This window comes from Micromesistius poutassou, assembly GCF_964030765.1.
Source record: "Micromesistius poutassou genome assembly, chromosome: 10".
Taxonomy (NCBI): domain Eukaryota; kingdom Metazoa; phylum Chordata; class Actinopteri; order Gadiformes; family Gadidae; genus Micromesistius; species Micromesistius poutassou.
This window is the reverse complement of record NC_140280.1, coordinates 14,323,800-14,342,943: the sequence shown is the minus strand read 5'-3', so window position 1 is coordinate 14,342,943 and position 19,144 is coordinate 14,323,800. Positions and strand designations below refer to the sequence as shown.

At 47.9% G+C, this 19,144-nt stretch overlaps 2 protein-coding genes across 2 annotated transcripts; both read left to right on the top strand.

Annotated features, from left to right (window-relative positions):
- The first annotated feature begins 881 nt into the window (after positions 1-881).
- On the top strand, positions 882-4,243 carry thap12a (THAP domain containing 12a). Its single transcript, XM_084473981.1, has 5 exons — positions 882-1,044; positions 1,159-1,285; positions 1,561-1,659; positions 1,761-1,797; positions 1,967-4,243. Exons 1-5 carry the CDS (start codon positions 959-961, stop codon positions 3,829-3,831), a joined length of 2,214 nt encoding a protein of 737 aa, XP_084330107.1. The 5' UTR covers positions 882-958; the 3' UTR covers positions 3,832-4,243.
- A 1,031-nt stretch (positions 4,244-5,274) lies between these two features.
- Positions 5,275-18,529, top strand: LOC311354796 (uncharacterized protein). Its single transcript, XM_084474650.1, has 11 exons — positions 5,275-5,598; positions 6,683-6,803; positions 8,377-8,484; positions 8,585-8,621; positions 8,771-10,593; positions 10,670-10,700; positions 10,921-12,695; positions 12,980-13,028; positions 13,521-15,313; positions 16,027-16,063; positions 16,278-18,529. Exons 1-11 carry the CDS (start codon positions 5,492-5,494, stop codon positions 17,831-17,833), a joined length of 7,437 nt encoding a protein of 2,478 aa, XP_084330776.1. The 5' UTR covers positions 5,275-5,491; the 3' UTR covers positions 17,834-18,529.
- Positions 18,530-19,144: the final 615 nt, after the last annotated feature.

The following is a 19,144-nucleotide window of genomic DNA, read 5'->3' as shown; positions in this document are numbered from 1 at the left end:
TGGTCAATGTGTTATCGCGAGAATGAACATCCAACCAATTCAAACTGAGAAGAAGGCACCATCATGAGCCTCAGGCAGGCGGAGGCGGTCTTACAGGTCTCCTTTTTGAATGTTTGAAACTAAATAGAATTCCAATGGTACTGGTCTAAAGCAACACAAAACGCCCAAAGCGTAATTAAATTCACACGGTAAAGGAAATAAAAGACTCACTGCGATGGGAGATTTTTAGAAAACATGTTCAAACATGTTCAAACATGTCCTTACTGGGGCCAAACGGCAATATTTTATTAATTATAATATCAACATTGAGAACAGAGCCAATATGTCATTAAAAGCTGGCCAGCCAATAACATGACTTATAATAACCAGGGCTTTGTAGCCCTAAATACAAATTAAATAACCCACTATTTACATCTTAAGATTTGAATAAGCAAAATATTCATCACATGACTAATGATGAGATGAAGACTTGTAGTGAGAACCGTATGGATTACTGCAGGGGAATTTCTTTCCACTTCCATTTCTTCAGTGATTCTGCAAGAAGCGCTCAATTTATTCATAATTCGTATATTGCCGCAGATGTATGGTATAATATGGTTTACATATAGGGATTGTAAATCCCAGGATACATTCTGATGTATTATATGCATTTAATTTTACAATCCTTATCAATTAAAAGTTTGGATGTCTAATATAATAATATAGTGGTATAATAAATGTATTTTAGTAATACAAAAAAAATGGTAACAGTATCGCATAATGTTTTGACAGAAAGCGGAAATCCATTCATTCGTCCATCCATTTCTAAGCATTATGGGTAAAAACTGATTGGCGCGTCATTCACGGCGCGCACCCTAGTTTCCGTAGCACGCCTGCGGTGTTGTGATCGAGTTGTATACGGGATTGAGAGTCCACGTCCGTTATTAAATTACATTTCTTGAATCGTAACAGGGGGATCATGCAGTATTTCTGCGCTGCTCCTAACTGTGCGACCGGGAAATCGAACCAGCATCCCCTCTTCAGGTTTCCAAAGGACGCTGAAAGGTAAGGATAGCAAAAAAGCGCGTGAGTTTACGTTGTAAGAGAAAATAGGCTAACACAAACACACGTTTTCATGTAAATATTAAACAATGTTCGCTTTGCTTTGTTTCGGTTCAGATGCAAACAGTGGGTGGACAAATGCAATCACGAGGACCTCAAAGACAAATCGCCAGAACAGTTGTACAGATACTACAGACTTTGCGTCAAACACTTTGATCCATCCTCTTATGAGAGTCACGCTACTGTAAGTAACATGAACATGTTGCATTACACTTGAATATGTGTGTATAGGCATACTATTCCACATACCCTATGTGGAAGAACTATTCGCAAAAGGATGCCGTCCGAGATCCCTAACCTAATCCCTAATGGCTAGCAATCATGTAGACATGAGATGAGAAGCATGATCCTTTGATTGGTAGATGATAAGCTGTCGTCTTAATGTCCTTGTCAAAACCTTTACTGCGTAGCGCTTTCACCTTGTATGTAATGTTATCCTCTTCTTTTTTTCTATTTCAGGAGAATCTCAGTACAGTACTGAAGGACGATGCCATACCGTCTATTTTTGATGTGCCAAGCCAACCTAATTCTACACAGCTGAAGCGCAATAAAGCAATGGTAAATATATTGCACTGCCATTGTTGTAAGTAAGTGTCTTAACTGTACATAAATAAACATTTGAATCTAACGTGTGACCTCTTTATTCTCTCATTATATAGGCAGAAGTTGCTGAAAGGGAAATAAAAATGAGGAAAAGTAGGTATTACTCGATGTTTGTTCTCTACTTTTCATGTTATTTTGCTTCAATTCAATTAATTAATCACTTATTAAACTCTTGATTAGCTCAGTAATAGTGTGATCATGGAAACTACATTAACAACAAGGTATGCATTCATTCATGAGTTTGTATGGATTTCATCTACAGAAGTCAAAAAGACCCAAACAGAGACGACCACAGATGACCCTCCGGAACCCTCGGAGGAGGAGGAGTACAAAGAGTACCTCAAATCTTTGTTCGAATTACTCCTTCTGTTGGGGGAGCAAAACATTCCTGTCAGAGGATCTCTTGATAACAAACAGGAGAGCCTGACTTCGAGCAACTTTGTGGAGTTGCTCGACTACCGCATGAATGCTGGCGAGGAAGCCATGAAGAAGAGATGGGCTGAGGATAAAGATGGCGATCTCCCTACCAGATTGACTGAGCTGATCGACGTGTGTGAGAAATGTGTTCGAAGTGAGCTTCTGGAAGAAGTTGGGCAAAATGGCTTCTTCTCGTTAATCACGGACGAGGTGGTGATTATTTCAGAGGAGTGGCACTTGCCCGTCTTCCTGCGTTATGTGGACAAAACAAACAGCCAGCAGGAAACGTTTTTGGGATTTCTGAATTTTGAGTGTGAGGGAGACAGCGTGGCAGAAAAACTGATCTCTGAGCTGACTGAATCATGGGGTGTGAAAATGGAACAATGCAGAGCTCAGGCCCATTCCTGTTCCGCTACTCATTTTAGCCAAGTTAAAGATGTTGTTGCAAAGCTAAAGGAGCAGTACCCAAAGGCAGTCGCTACACCAAGATCAACCTGCCCCTTAAACATCTCACTGGCCAACACGTTGAATTTGACAGGAGTTCAGCTTGTCATGTCTACCTTCAAGAAAATTCATTCATTTTTCACCAATTCCACAGCTCTGCAATTGGAGTTGGAGAACGCCATTGCTATTTTCTATCCGGACAAGGAAGAGAAAGCCAATGAACTCAAAGAGCTCTGTCACACCGCTTGGACCACAAGCGGTGAGGCATTTGAGGTGGCGGTAGACATCATAGAGTCTCTCCTACTCTGCGTGGACAGTGTGCATGACAACGAAGACATGCGATGGAACGATCAGGTGATCCAGGATGCTCTGGAGATCTCTAAAGCTCTGGCGGACTTTGAGTTCATCATGACCTTGGTTGTGCTAAAAAGCACCCTCTCGCTCACACGCGCCTTCGGTGCCAACCTGCAGGGGTCGGCGGGGGAAGCTCATTTTGCGGTGGACAACTTCGAGTCGGTGCTGCAGTCGGTGCTGGAGGTGGCCGACAACATCGACGTGTACCATGAGTTCTGGTACGACGAAGCGGTCAACCTGGCCAACGCCATGGAGATCCCCATCAGGGCGCCACGCTGCTACGCAAAGAGGCAGGGTTTGGCGCCCGGCGTGACCGTCCTGCCCGACCACTACTACAAGGAACACGCCTCGGCCCCCGTGGTGAGGCATGTCGTGGACGAGCTGAGGGAACTCTTTGGCGAGGAGCACCTGAAGGCGCTGGGCAGCCAGTCGCTCATCCCCGGCCTCCTGAGCAAGAGTAAAGTCACCGAACCCGAGGAGGAGAAACTGCAGATGTACAAGGACGACATCCCGAACGCAGGGACCCTCTCGGCGGAGCTGCACTGCTGGTGGGTCAAGTGGAAGGGCCCAAGGGGCAAGGGCGAGGCCCTCCCAGGCAGTCTCGGGGAGACACTGGGCCTGGCCGACGTGAAGTTCTTCCCGAATGTGCTGTCTGTGCTGAGGCTGCTCGGGACACTGCCCACACTCCCTCTCGAGGGAGACCGTGATCTGGCCTACAGGCGCTACCAGAGATACATCAAGAACACACCGGACCACTGCAGGTCCAAAAGCCTCGCTCTCCTAAATGTCAACATTGACGTTAAGCATGACTTGGACGCCATGGTCCAGGCTTACATGAAGGCGTACCCAGAGAAGGAGAAGGACAGCAAAGAACCAGCAAAGAGCATGGAGCCAGAGACTGAGACAGTTTAAGCAGGATGGTCTGGTGTTGCTAAACATTGATACTGGATTCCGTTGTAATAATGAAAAAGTATATTGAAGCTGGCTTTTTTTTATCTGTATATATATTTTTCTACTCTAAGAGGTCATACATAATGAGGGAAGTTTGTTTTCCTACTGACCAGTTGCTATTCCTTTGAACTCTTTTGTAGGCCAACCCATCCCTCATACAAATACCCCACCAGGAGGTCACCAAACTTGGACATGCAAATAACCATCAGAAATTAACATTTGGGAAGAAAATACCACTAATAGTTCAGAAGATCTACCATTAATTTGCAGTAGTACTATTTCACAATGTATCAGAATAATTGTTCCCCGAAATCCTGTATATATTAGTGACTCTATTTGAAAGGTAGTGTGTACAGCTGTGATGCTTGACATGTTTGTTTAGACGTCGAGTTCAATAAAAAAAAAAAATTCTGATCATTGTTATGATTGAGTTACCACAGTGAGTGAAGCAGAAAAAATGACTCTTGTCATACACATTCAACAATATATTTGACTGTTTAGATCAAGACAATCTATGTCGAGCCCATGGACAGTATGGTAACTGACAAACACACACAACCGCACACAGATCTAGACCCCACAGGCTGGAACAAACCGGCTTCTCACATGGATTGAGATTTGCTGTAGGGTATGGTTTAATAATTTAAGTTGTCTTATGAATGGATACATTAATTTTCTTCGCTGGCGCTATACGCGTCTGGATGTATTGTTACTCATCAGGCAATGTATTCTGAAGCTGCTGCATAAATGATGACTACGGTCTACTGAGGTTCATTCATTGATAGATTCAATATAATTCAATTTAAATTTGCAACACTGGTGATCAGGCTTTCTTTGTTCATTGAAGGCCTACTAATTGTCATGGACTGGAGAAACCATGTACCCTGACATTTAATACTGTTGCCCGACCGATCTAATCTTCACTGAGAGGCATAACATGTAATTTATTTTATAGCCTTTTCCATTTACCACCCCAACATTTTTCACCAGCCACTCGACTCACCCCATTCCAAATGTTGTTTTCTTGGGTCTTGGTAAACCCAATACCTAATAATTACTAACCCATCTCGACTTCTTGCCCCAACTTTATAGTTCAAACATGCAGAAACGGTGCTCTCTTACGGCCTTCAATCTATGCATTATTCTGGATAAAAGGTGTGTGTTTGGAAATGGCTCTAAAATTAACGGTTTAATTACGGTTGAATAAATAAAAAAAATACAAATATGGGAATACAAGCGTCCCCTCGTGTGGACGGATTCACGACTCAGCAGCACACCAATCACAGCAGTGAATCCGTTGGAGGAAGACACAAGGTACAAAGCCGAAGAACGCGACTCCATTCCGCGCTCTAGTGGCGGAACAATGTATTGCACATCTTAGTTCCTGGTTTATGTGTAGGTACATGCTCTCGGCACACCGCGCACCATCAACTTTTTAAAAGAATGGAATAAGTCCATTCTCTATTCCGCGTAGATACGTCCCGTGAGCGTTGCAATAAACTCGACGTGTTGGTCGCAAATACCGCACCAGGCATGACTTTGTAGGCTACTCTGCAGGCTTTTCTCCAGAGTAGGCTTGTCAGCTTGCAACCGCCAGCGAGCTAACTTGCTAGCCATATACATGCAGTCCAAGATGACTGACTGCTGCGCTGCGACGAACTGTGGGTCTGACCAGGGGAAAACGGATTCAGATATAACCCTTTTCAGTTTTCCTTCGGACCCCGACCGGTAAGTTCTTTGCTATTTAATTATGATGCGAATTAAAAAATAAAATCCTGGAGAGTGAGTACTGTAGCCATCCACCATTAGCCGGAACATGATGTTAGCTAATAGAAACACCAACTCCATTGAAAATGGCGCAGACTAGTGTTGAAAGAAAAGTCCCACATAAAATGGGTTCTATTTTTTTTTTTTTTACTTTATGATCTAAACTCATTTGTATGACCTGCTATCAATGCTCTCTTGGCCGATCAGCCTAACCATGACAAATAAACAGCCCGTAAACTTCAGTTGTGTAAATATCCATTTGAGAGTAGGTGCAGGGGTGGTTGTGTTAGGTTAGGTCAGCTAGCAAAGATCATTTCTCAAATATCTCTATAATGTCCCATTCAATGATAGATTTGCAAGCAGGATTTAATCGGACTAACAACGGCTATCACATCTCAGTAAATTGTAGATAATAGTCATTTGAATAGGGCTATACTATTACTACTATACTATATTATTCCAAGTGCATACGGCTATCCACGGCCACAATACTGAGTGTAGGATGTACTAAAAGTCACTATCTGCAATCTGGCGCCTCCACAAGCTGCGCTTTTCAAATCAGCTTGCTTTTATTTTGAGACCGCATTTAACCAACCTATATTCTTATTTAAATTCATGGACGAAAAGACAAACAAGATTGAAGAATCAACAAGCATACCATTTTTCATTTTTAACTGGCACTGGCGTTAAAAGCCATTTAGTTAGAGCCATATACAATTCTTAAAACTATCACCGTTTTAAATGTGGCTACCCTTGTTAGTTGATGATTCCTGTCATATATAATTTTAAATTCTCTAATGTATTATTGTAGTCCCTTTTTTGGGATTAAAGCTTATACATTTATAATATTTTCATTGTATGAAGTAATTTGTTTAATCAATGCATAGGAAGAGAAATCCTTCAAACATGCAAATTAAGTGAAATTGTGTAAGGGCCTACTAATTTTAAATAATAAGCTTACTGTAGCTAGTTTACCATTATGCCAAAATAACAACCCTATAATTGGACACCCATACACAATTTTGATATATTCCCCTCTTTGCAGCTGTAAACAATGGCTGGACAACTGCCATCGTCCAGACTTGGCATCTAAAGGTCCTGAAGAGTTGCATAAACTCTACAAACTTTGTGCTAAACACTTTGAGCCTTCCCTAATTTCCCATGAGGTAAGAACCCGAATGGATCATTTTGGTAATTGGTTGGTATTTTTTATTTATACATTTTAAGGTATTGCCACAATAAATACAACAATGCAATGCTAGCACACAATCAGTAATTCTACGTTATTTCTTATCAGGCCAACTGATTAATTTGTTTCTTAATAGTTTCTCTAATTGATTAACCTGAATAAATTGATTTTGTAAGTAATTCAAAGTTAATTACTTACTTAGTTGGCTGCCAAAGGGTATACTATACTATAAAGACTTTTATACTAAAAATAATTCAAAGTCCCAATGTGCTTGAGCCCCTCCCAGTTAGCATGTATCCTTCAGAATTAAAAAACTCAACAACGGCATGCTGTCCACTATAACTGTCCGTGCAGCTGTGTGACGCAATGTAGCATAGCTTTGCTTGCGGGGTGGCATGTGTCAGAGGGGTTTTGGGAGTGTCATTACGATTCTTCTTGCCAAAGAGGGTAATGGGCTGGCCAGCATTTTTTAATTGATAGAATATATCAGTTAAAGAATGCAATTTTGCAAAGCATAGTAACTGATGTCTCCAAATCTTTGGAGATCTTTAAAGGTCCCATGGCATGCTATTTTATGGATGCTTTAATATAGGTGTTAGTAGGCCCCTAATACAGTACTTGAAGACGTTCAAGAAATTCAGCCTTGGTGCAGAGTTACAGCCACTACGAGCCAGTCCCACAATGAGCTCTCCACAAACATGCCGTTTTTAGAGGCGGGTCAAGGTGGAGGGTGGGAGTGTGGCCCTGAGCAGCTTGCGGCCACGGTACCATGCGCTAGTGTTTACAGTGGAACACTGAACACTCCGGGTGCTCCAGCGGGAGTCCTGGAGCTCTTTATCTAAATAATATCATATTATATTTAGATATCTATATAATATAATATATATTATCATGGGCTGTTTGCGCCTCCGGATGATATTATGAATCTCAAACGACTGTGTCGGGTTCTCAGACGCCTCTGGTTCTTCCACGTCAATATCAAGTATAGACTGAACCGCGAAATGGAGGAGAAAGGGATTGTTGCCCGGAGTTGTCTTAAGATCCACTGTAACTAGCCAATACCTTTTTTATTTTGCCTTTATTGTGTTGATGACTTAAAGTTGCAATATGTCACATTTAATCTAGAATTTAAATGAAGATAACCTTGATATATCTTTAGTCAATGCTGAGTGAGCGATGGTGATCTCAATAATAAAAACACATCCTATAACAGGATTAATTTACAATTATCTTATGACAAATCCTTCCAAGTCACTCCACCTACACAGCCAAGCTATGTTAGTTAGCTTCACACAGTTGCAAAACCACCTGTGTGGTGTAACTGAAAACCTGAATCCTTTAAAGCCTCCCGCCTACTAACTGAGAGGTGCTCAATAGTACACATTTCATCTTTAATATAATTTCCTCTAACATTAGTATTGCTGGCCCCATTGATATCCAACAGTTACTTTGATGATTGGATTGTCATTTTAATTATCCTTTCTCTATGAAGTTATTTCTCTGTCTTTTGTCATGTTGTTTGTACCAATCTTTTTTGTTTTCTATTTTAGGGCATTTCCAATTTTGTGTTGAAGGAAGATGCAGTTCCCACAGTGTTTGATGACACAGAACCATCAACCAATCCCCCAACCACCAATAGAAAACGAGCTGGTGATCCTGTAAGTGTTTCATAGAGCGTCAGTAGGATTTTTTTATTCTAGTAATATTGTACAATGAATGCATGTCAACCAACCTAATCTCCCCTTGTCATGACTTTAGCTTGAGGAGGAACCTGCTTCTGTCAAGAAATCAAAAGGTAGACCAGTTTACCTCAATAACAATGTATACAAGCAGAAATATTATGTCAAAATATGATTTGACATGAACATTTGTAATAAATTATAAAATGGTGTGTAATGTATTTGTGTAATATTTTTTAAATGAACATTATTTTTTGTTTGTCAGACAATACTGAATCCGATGAGGTCTATCAAGAGTCCGAGGTCTCCGGGGAAAACAGCACAATGTGTGTATCCCTACCACGAGATGACCCGATGCAAGAGGACCCGGCGGGCTCCAAAGCCAGAGAGTCTCTCAAAGTCTATTTTAAGGAAGTCCTTGCTCTAACCGGGTTCAGCATCAATGGCACGAACATGGAGGAACCGATGCAGATGGGAGAATCCCGGGGCCGGCCGGAGCTAAATCCCATCTGTGTGGAGAAAATCGACCAGAAAGAGATCCTCCAGTTCAGTGAGGACCTGATGCGTGACGAGATCCAGAACAGCCTGCAGATGGCCCGCTTCTTCTCCATCCTGCTGCAGGACGCCACCAACATGGAGGGCAAGGAGCAGATCCCCGTGTTCGTACGCTCCGTCACGGTCGAGGGCTTCCCCCAGAAGCACCTCATCGGCTTCCTCCCCTGCGAGTTGGACACGGAGAACCTGTTTTACGCGCTGCTCACGGAGCTGCGGAACAAGTGGGGCCTGAGGATGGAGCATTGCCGCGGGCTCTCCTACCTGGTGACCGGCGGCATGTGCCAGAAGATCCGCGACCTCACCTGCAGGATTCTCCAGGAATTCCCACAGGTGGTGCTCTCTCCCAGCGACCCCTACGTCTTCAACATCTGGATAATCCGCTGCATGCCGGTCCCCTTCATCCAGAGAGTCGCAGACGCCGTCGAGGAGGTGGCCGGGCTCATCAGGGGAACGCCGGAGCTCAGCCAGAGGCTCGAGGGCAAGATCCAGATGACGTACGGGCACGTGAAAGGCCGGGTGGACGGCATCAAGGAGGCCTGCCGCGGGAACTGGGAGTACGGCACGGACGCCTTCCAGACCATGCTGGACATCCTGGAGCCGTTCCTCAACGTCATCAATGAAGTGATCTCCAAGGTGGACGAAGACACTGCTGAGCAGCTGGCCAAGCTCCGGCCCACGCTGAAGAACTTCAACTTCATCGTCACACTGGTGGTCCTGAAGAACACGCTTTGTTGTGTGAGCATACTCAACTCAAGTCTCAGGGGCATTATCAGCATCAGCAGCACACTGCAGTACACCATCTCCAACGCCTTAAAGCTGGTCACCAAGTACCAGCAGGAGATCGCCATTTTCCACAGGAAGTGGTTTGGCGACGCGATGGGCCGGGCCAAGAAGCTCGGGGTCGAGGTCATGGCGCCCGAGCCCTCGCTGGCCGCGCTGGTGGCGGACACCGGGACCACCACCGAGACCCCGTTGGAGGACATGTTCCGCGAGAACCTGAGCCGGCCCATCCTGCAGTATCTGGTGGCGGAGGTGAAGCGGGTGTTCAGCGTGGAGATGGTGCGGATCCTCCGGTGGCTGTCTCTGGTGCCGTCGTACATGGCGGACCACAACTTCAGCATCCGCCGGGACAAGGTGGCAGACGCCAACCTGAACAACCTCGCCCGGCCGGACACCTTCTACGAGGAGCTGGGCTGCTGGGAGCTCAAGTGGAGACACGCCAGCAAGCGCAGGATCCTACCCACCACTGTGTTTGCCACTCTGAAGATCCAGGACATCGGCTTCTACCCCAATGTGCAGAGTCTGCTGAGGGTCTTGGGCACCGTTCCCTGTGTGAACGCCGAGGCCGACGTCTACGGCCAGTACAACATGGTCCTGGAGCGATGTCATTTCTACCTCAAAGGCACACCGCCGGACCTGAGACGGTGCCATTTGGCATACGTGTTTGTAAACCAAGATGTGCACTTCAACGTGGAGCAGATGGTTGAGACCTATGCAAAATCCCATCCGGAAATCATGCAGTTGTTACAAACGGTAAGCGTGATTCTTCAGATGTCTGCCAGTGCCTCATGTATTTTAGATGTCTAATCTGTTTGTTCCTTTGTCACAGGAAAATGCAGTTAAAGCAAAGCAACCCAAAGGTAAGAAAAGCTATTCTTACATTAAATTTTTGATACATCTCTTATCAATAATATCAAGAATTGTGTCTATCTATTCAATGTTTCGTTACTGTACCTTATTAAGTAGAATGTTTTTCTAATTAATTATAATAATGCTACATGTGGAGAAAAAAAATACCATTATGGTATTCATTTCTATTGTTTGAATGAATTAAACGACTTCCTCATATAATTATTTTAGCTGTTGCAAACGATGGGAACCACGTGGAAAAGGACAACGAAGACGAGCCAAAACCGATGACCATAGATATGGAGGGCGAAAAACTGGTCGAGCTCAAGTGTGCCGAGACGGACCGCGAGGCGCTCAAGTCCGCCCTCCAGGCCGCGGTGACCGCCGCGTACAACAGCCAGAGCCGGCAAAACACAGAAGTCTCCGCCGAACAAGAGAGCGAGGTGTCCAAGTACGTGTCCAAGTCGGAGATGAAGGAGGTCCTGAACGTGTGCGAGAACACAGTGCGGGACGGCGTCCTGCTGGAGGTGGGGAGCTCCTTCTTCTCCCTGTTCATCGACCGTGTCGTGGTGCTTGGCGAGAAGGAATATCTCCCGCTCTTCCTGAGGTTCGTGGACAGCTTTGACGTCATGCGCCTGGAGCTGATGGGGTTCGCCGAGGCGGACCTGGAGTGCGACGAGATGGTCCAGCGCCTGATGGAGATCCTCACCGTGGAGTGGCGCCTGGACCTGAAGTACTGCCGGGGGCAGGCCTACCTGGGCTCCGGGGACATATCCTACAAGCTGAAGGCCTTTGCGTGCAAGGTCCAGGAGAAGTCCCCGCTGGCGATAAGCACGCACAGCTCCTGCTACTCTTTCAACACATGGTGGTCCAAGACTATCCCGGTGCCGGCCATCACCAAAGCCCTTGAAGTGTTTGAGGAGGTTCTCATGTTTTTCGGCAGCAGCTCCCTGCTCGAGAAGCAGGTCGACCACGTCATCGCCTACGGCCTCAGAGAAAGCTACGAGAAGGTCCAAGAGTTGCAAGGGAAGTTCTGCTCCCAGTGGCAAGAGAAGCACGATTCTTATGAAGTCTTTGTACAAATAATGGAGCCTCTGGTCGAGTGTCTGGAGAAAATCAAAAACAACCCGCAGCGATGGAAGGAATCGCTGTCCGAACAAGCGGGCACGCTGCTTCGAAAGATAATGGACTTTGATTTCATCATCGCCATGGTGATCCTGAAGAACACCTCTTCCTTCACCAAGGAGCTCAGCGCGGGCCTGCAGAAGGACCACTTCAGCGCCGCCTCCCAGCTGTGTCAGATCAGCGGCATCCTGGCCACCCTGAGCCGGGTCAAGACCAACATGAAGGTGTTCCACCAGAACTGGTTCGACGAGGCCTGCGCCGTGGCCCAGAGCCTGCGCGTCCAGGTGGAGGAGCCCGAGAACCCCGCCCAGCCCCGGGACGCCGCCCGCAAGCCCCTGGGCTTCTTCAAGGACGCCCTGAGCGTGCCCCTCATGGACAACCTCATGACGGCCGTGAAGGACCACTTCTCAGAGGACCACAAGGAGGCGCTCAACTTCCTGTCGCTGGTGCCCTGCTCGGTCACCGTCAGCTACATGTTCGAGAGCCTGAAGTCCAAGCCGCCGCTGTACAGCACCGACCTCCCCGACGCCGACAACTTCTTCACGGAGCTGTGCTGCTGGCGGGTGAAGTGGAAGACCAAGGTGACCCTCACCATCCCCGACACCATATTCCACACGCTGCGGCTGCCCGTCATGCAGTACTTTGGGAACATCAACACGCTGCTGCGGATCATGTCGGTGCTGCCCAGCACGGCGCTGGAGGACTGCGGGGCCAAGATGCGTCACAAGATGTTCCAGGAGTACCTGAGGAACACGGACCCCAAGGACCGCACGCCGTGTCTGGCCATGCTCCAGGTGGGCACCGACTTCAACCGGGACCTGGACCGTATGGTCACCCAGTGTCTGAAGGTCACCCCCCAGACTCTGGAGGGCATCTGTCTGGTAAGAATGAATTTAGAATTATTATAATAATATAATAATATTATTATTATTATTATTATTTATTATTATTATTTTTATATATATATATACATTTTCACAAATGGAGAACATGAATTCTATATCATGTATATATAATTTGGTTTTCACAATGGTCACTTCTGCAACACAGATAGTATTTGGATGTACCGGGACTTTTGTCATTGCATAATTACAAATTCATGGAGCTAAGGTTTCATGTGTGTTCAATATTTTGTATTACAAATATTTGTTTTATTTCTTTGCAGGATAAGGAATCCAAAACGTTAATGAAGAACTCTGAAAATAACATGGAAGGTATTGTACTCGCATCAGATATTAAAACACACAAACACAATTGTAAATTAAAATATCATTATACTCAATCAAATGTAATCATAAAGCCTGTTGTAGCTTGTTCTTTATCAGATAGAAAACCACAATCCACACAATAATTAACTAACATTTGTGTGAAGACGCAAATTCTTATTATTTTTTTACAAAGCTCAGCCTTATTTTGATTGTGAAAGATTGGGTTTATACAAGGACCGTTACGTGCATGTTTATGCATGAAAAAAGTATAGAACTACAAATGTGTACATAAATGCCATGAAGCAATCTGTCTTTCACAAAGTGGAGAACAAGAAATAACAAACAGAAGACATGACTCTGCAATTTTTGTAGTCAATATTGTATGACCAACCACTAGCCTAAAATAACACCAGTGGGAAAAAAACCAAGGCAGTTGCATCATGCATGCAAGGCCATTCATAATGCCTCTCTTGATTGTCTTTGCATTTTTGTGTTCAGTTGACCATCTAAAAGATGAGGCCGAGGAGGTTGTGGTCCAGCCAACTGTAGACGCCACCGAGGAGCAACCAGCCGAAGAGAACGGTCACACCGGGGACAACCAGCAGAGCCTGGAGACGGTGTTCCGTCTGGCCGCGCTGATGGCAAAGAAGAACGGCACCCTGGCCGAGATCGCCACCGATGAGACGGAAAGCATCGTCCAGGAGCTGGGCCTGTGTCGCTGGCTCGGGGCCGACGGCAGAGGCAAACTCGACATCGGGGAGACGGAAATAGCCATGCTGTTGACGAAAGGGATCCGTGATGTGATCCTTCAGGAGATCCAGGAGTCCCCCTTCTTCTCCCTCATCACCGACCGGCCCGTCCAGGTTTCCGACGGCAGCCGTTTGCCCGTTTTCGTCCGGTACGTCGGCGGATCAGCCCCAAAAGTGGAGCTTCTCGGCTTCCTGCCTTTCGACGAATCCCCCGTCGATGTCGATGGACAAGCGAAGACCCTCGCTAAGATTCTGACCGAGGACTGGGGCCTGCCGATGTCCCAGTGCCGCGGACAGGCCTATATGCACTCGGGCTCCGGTTGCCAGAGTCTGAAGATAATGTCTTTGGACTTCCTGAAGAGCTTCCCGCTGTCGGTCGTCACGCCGAGCGAGTCCTGCGGCCTGGCCTACTGGCTGGCCGGATGCGTGCCTTGCCCCCCGGTGACCAGGATGCTCGACGTGGCCGAAGACCTGCTGCGCTTCTTCGACAGATCCCCGGGCCTCGAGGCGCAGCTGGCGCAGGCCGTCGACGGGCTGCTGAACGCCCCCATGGAGGCGCTGGGGGAGAGCCCCGAGACCTGCTGCTCGCGCTGGAAGCGGCGGGACGACTTCTTCGACGCCCTCGCCGACACGCTGGAGGGCGTCCTCAGCTGCCTGGACGCGGTCAGTGCCGGTACCGCTGGCGGCACCACGCCGCTCTATGCCCAGGTGCTGGCCACGGCCGTGCGCAGCATGGACTTCATCGTCGCCCTGGTGATCCTGAGGAACGCCTGTGCCCCTCTCCGCAACTGCAGCACCGTCTTCCGCTGTGGCAACCCGGCAGACATCATCGGCGAGGCGGAGAAGATCCCCCAGATCATCGAGGCGCTGAGCAAGCTGCTGGAGAACATCGGCACGGCGCACGGGCCGTGGTTCGAGCACGCCTTCCAGCTAGCCTCCAAGGTGGGGCCCGAGCAGGTGTGCTTCCCCGAGGAGGCCAGCAACTACGAGTCGGTGGAGATCTACTACCGGGAGACCCTGAGCATCCCCGTGCTCAAGTGTCTCATCGAGGAGATGAAGCACTGCTTCTCGGAGAGCCACCTGCAGGCCCTCTCGGTCCTCTCCCTGCTGCCCTCGTGCAACCCCCAGTCCAGCCTGGAGTCCACGGACAAGCCCTTCGGCGCGTACCTCACCGACCTCACCGACCCCGACACTGCGGAGATGGAGATCAACGCCTGGGCCGTGGCCTGGAGGGAGAAGTACCAGGAGGCGGCGCCGCCGGCGTCCATCTCGGAGACGCTGCTCCACCCGGAGGCCCGGAGCCACCCCACCGTGACCTCCCTGCTGCGGCTGGTGGCCGTGCTGCCCAGCGTCAGCATAGAGTGTGACCTGATGAAGTCCACCCTGAACTCCATGAGGGACCTGCTGGAGGGCACCATCTGCAGGGGCAGCAAGACGGACCGCGTGATGCTGCTCATGCACCAGCAGACGCTGCAGAGACTACCCGAGCTCATGGAGAGGTGCATGGAGATGGATCCGGAGAGTAGGCCCTGTCTGGCCCAGGTAATCTTAATTTATTTATTTTGAAGACTGCTGGCTTGGGTGGTATCAAGGTATTGTAGTGTACCGGGGCATTGAGAAATCCCGAAGGTATGACTTTCAAAAACGGTAATAATACAGACTATGCTTTCTATTAAACTGATGCAGAGCTACTGTATAGAGGCACTGTAGTGTAGTACACAGCACAGGCCACCAGAGGTCAGGCTATACGCAAAGCTGAGCTGGGAAAGATGGCAGTGGTGGGGATAACTTTCCAGGACTAGTATGCAATGTAAACACCACATATCACTTTAACTTCAGATTACCCCTCCATACTACAAACTCACACCACCAACACAACTCTGTTCAGCCCACTGATGTGACGGGCTCCTCCCAGGAAGAATCTAGAAGATGGGCACTTATTTCATCTATCTATTCATGATTTTATGTATTTATCCCGGCAGACTTGTCTAAGTAGGCTAATTGCATATAAGACAGAATTTTAAGCTAGACAATGTCCTACATGCTATTATGACTTCCCCGGCAGCTCAGCTTTTCTGTTTTTGTTTTTGGGTGGGTGGTGGTTTACATAAATACCATTGCATACCCGGGAAAATGTCAGGAAGGTGTGAAAAAGTAGATGCCACCCAAGCCTTCTCTGCACGATACCATTGATCAAACTTATTGACACAGTGTTTATATTTAATGCAAATGTATTTGTGCTCATTGCAATTTAGGTCCTGGAAACCTTTCAAGGACTAAAGCTGATCAAAGGCAAGTACATTTACAGAGCAGTCACTAGTACAGAACCCTTGAGTCTTCCAATGTGTTGCACCCTCCTAGTCTGAATCCTACATTTTTTGTAAAATAAAAAGATTTGCACTGAAAATACATAATGAAATGTAACCCATAATCCTGTAATATTTGTTATCTTTAATGGATCACACAGACGTCATCATCATGACTCATTTTTCCATTCTGAAATCAGGCGCTGCTGCCGACGTAAACCACATGGAAGAGGAGACGAGTGGCCCCGCTGTAGCGGAGCCCCCCGCCGACGCAGCGGCGGCCCCCCAGGAGGGCAACGGCACGCTGCCGCCGGAGGCCCTCCTCCCGGAGCCCCGCGGGCCCATGTCCTTCTACGGGCCGGAGCTGCGCGAGGAGATGCTGAAGGAGCTGTGGGACTCGCAGTTCTTCACCATCATCATGGAGCAGGCGGCGGAGGTGGACGGCGAGCTCTACGTGCCGCTCTGCATCCGCTACCTGAACAAGGAGGACATCCAGTGCGAGGAGACGCTGGCCTTCATCCCCTACCACGCCGACGCCGGCGCCCTGGCGGACGCCGTGGAGACGGCGCTCTCCGAGAAGTGGGGGCTGAACATGGCGTACTGCCGGGGCCTGGCGCTGCTCAGCGTGGGCGCGGCGGGCGCGCAGATGCGGGCGGTGTGCGCGTCGCTCGCCGCCAAGTACCCGCAGGCGGTGCGCGCCGTCAGCGCGGCCGTGTCGCTCAACGTGTGGCTGGCCCGCTCCTCGCCGGTGGCGGAGGCGGCGGACGGCGCCGCGCTGACGGAGAGCCTGCTGCAGTGGTTCACGGCGGACGCGCGGCGGCAGAACAAGCTGGAGGACGCCATCCTCGGCGCCTTCCCGCACGACGAGGCCCGGGGCCACGAGCTGCGGGACAAGCTGGTGAAGAGCTGGGAGCGGAGCCACGACATGCAGGAGCTGACGGTGGAGCTCCTGGAGGCCCTGATGCTCTGCCTGAACGACCTCAAGGACGAGGGCGGCGGCGGCGGCGACGCTGCCGAGCGGCGCCAGGCCGGCGAGTTCTTTGACGCCGTGCGCCGCTTCGAGTTCCTCTTCGCCACGGTGGTGGAGAAGCACGTGCTGGCCGCCACAGGCAAGCTGAGCGCGTCGCTGCAGGGCAAGCCCCTGGACATGCTGCTCGCCGTGGACACGCTGCCCGACCTCAACGAGGCCCTCTGCAAGCTGCGCTGCGACGTGGACGTCCACCACAAGGCCTGGTTCCAGGAGGCCGTGGCCCTGGCCGCCAGGCTCCAGGTGCCCACCCTGCGCCCCGTGCTGCTGGACCCCCTGAGTGACTTTTACGCCGAGTCGGTCAGCGCCAAGGTGATCGAGCACTCCATCGCCGAGGTGGCCGACCTCTTCGCCGAGAAGGTCCTGGACACCCTGCGGGCGCTGGAGATTGTGCCTTACGCGATGTCCAAGGTGGAAACGCCCACCTTCGGCGGCCTTCTGTTCCGCCTGTACAGCGAGGACCTGCCAGACAAAGTGTCTCTGTTTCAGGAGATCAAGTCGTGGAAGGAGAAGTGGCTGGACCCCTTGGCGGGCTACCTGCCCACCACCGTCCTGGACACGCTGAAGACCTCGCAGATCCGCAGCTTCAGCAACATCGAGACGCTGCTCAGACTGCAGGTGGTGCTGCCCTTCTCCCGCAAGGAGAGCTCGTTCAGGGTGGGCAAGAGGAGCCTGCAGGGGTTCATGCAGCAGCAGAAGAGATCGCTGGCTGAGCTCCATCCTCTGTGAAAATGTTGAAGGTGTTGAACCGCCCCCCCCCCCGCCCAAGATCATGTAAACTAGCAAAGCTCTTGAGAGGTTGTTGACAGCGCCACACCTCTGATTCAATGTTCCTTAGCCCCCCGTCCCTGTCCCCCCCCCCCCCACCCCCCCTAACTTTTGAACTTGACCAGATAATTGAGTGGGTACAATATTAATCAAGATACTTTTGAACTCTTTTGTTTTCCTGTGTGCAGAGGGAAAACCTTTGTAATTTTATTTTTCTCCTGTAGTTTCAACGGTTGTACTGCCCCTTGGGACCAATGTCTTGCCAAAAAAAAGTAATGCTCAACGGAGGGTTATCGAAGCTTGTGTGCCTTTATGCAATTCTACCCAACCATCGGCTGCACCATACAGATGCAGGAAGTGACACAATCCCATTAGGCATTTGTTTTTAGCATTACCAAAAATGACTACTGTAAAAATCACATTATGAAATTGTTACAAAGTCATTTCAAATTATTAAATTGCACCATTGTTTTCCTTTTTAGGCACACATAGGTTAGATTAGATTAATCATGTAATGTTTTTTTGATTCCCCCTGTCATCCTGTCCATATACAGGGGTCTATTTGCTGTAACTGTATCTTTGAAAGAATGTTTCCATAATAGGAAATCCCTCATATATATATTTGTCAAAAAAAGTAATAAAATGCTTCTAAAAGATGTCCTTCTCAGATGATCTTTACATCCGTTTTTTGGTCTGTACTGTATTTGACTAAGTTACCACAAGGGGGCGCCATGTGACCTTCTCTAGAAGTCTGCTCCCGATCAACTCATGCAGTCCCAAAAGCAAGAATATATATTTTTTTATATTTCTCCAGAAAGATGAGGCATATATATAATACAAAGTAAAAATAATTAAATGGAAGACTTCTTATAAATATCAAACTAGCTACATTGATATATATATATGTATGTTTTTTTTCAATATTACTTTAATGTTTACCCAGCGCATCTTAAATGTGCTCAAAGTGATGAGATTTAATCATTGCTGAAGGGTTAAATTGAGGTAAGCGAAACAGTTTCTTTCACTATAGTTAGTCATCCTATAAGAACGAAGCCGATCTTTGTTTAAGTGGAGTTTGGAGTCTAAATTCTGTTGCAACTAACACTGTCCATGCAAATATTTTTCAATAATTCCTAAATCTTGTGCTCTCAGATTAACTTTCTACATTATCACCACGCCGTAGCCTGCGTTTGTTCTGTCAGAAATGTCTAACATGTTTGACTGGTGATTTAATGTAGTTTTGAGTTTTTCTATTCTTCACTGACTGTTCTG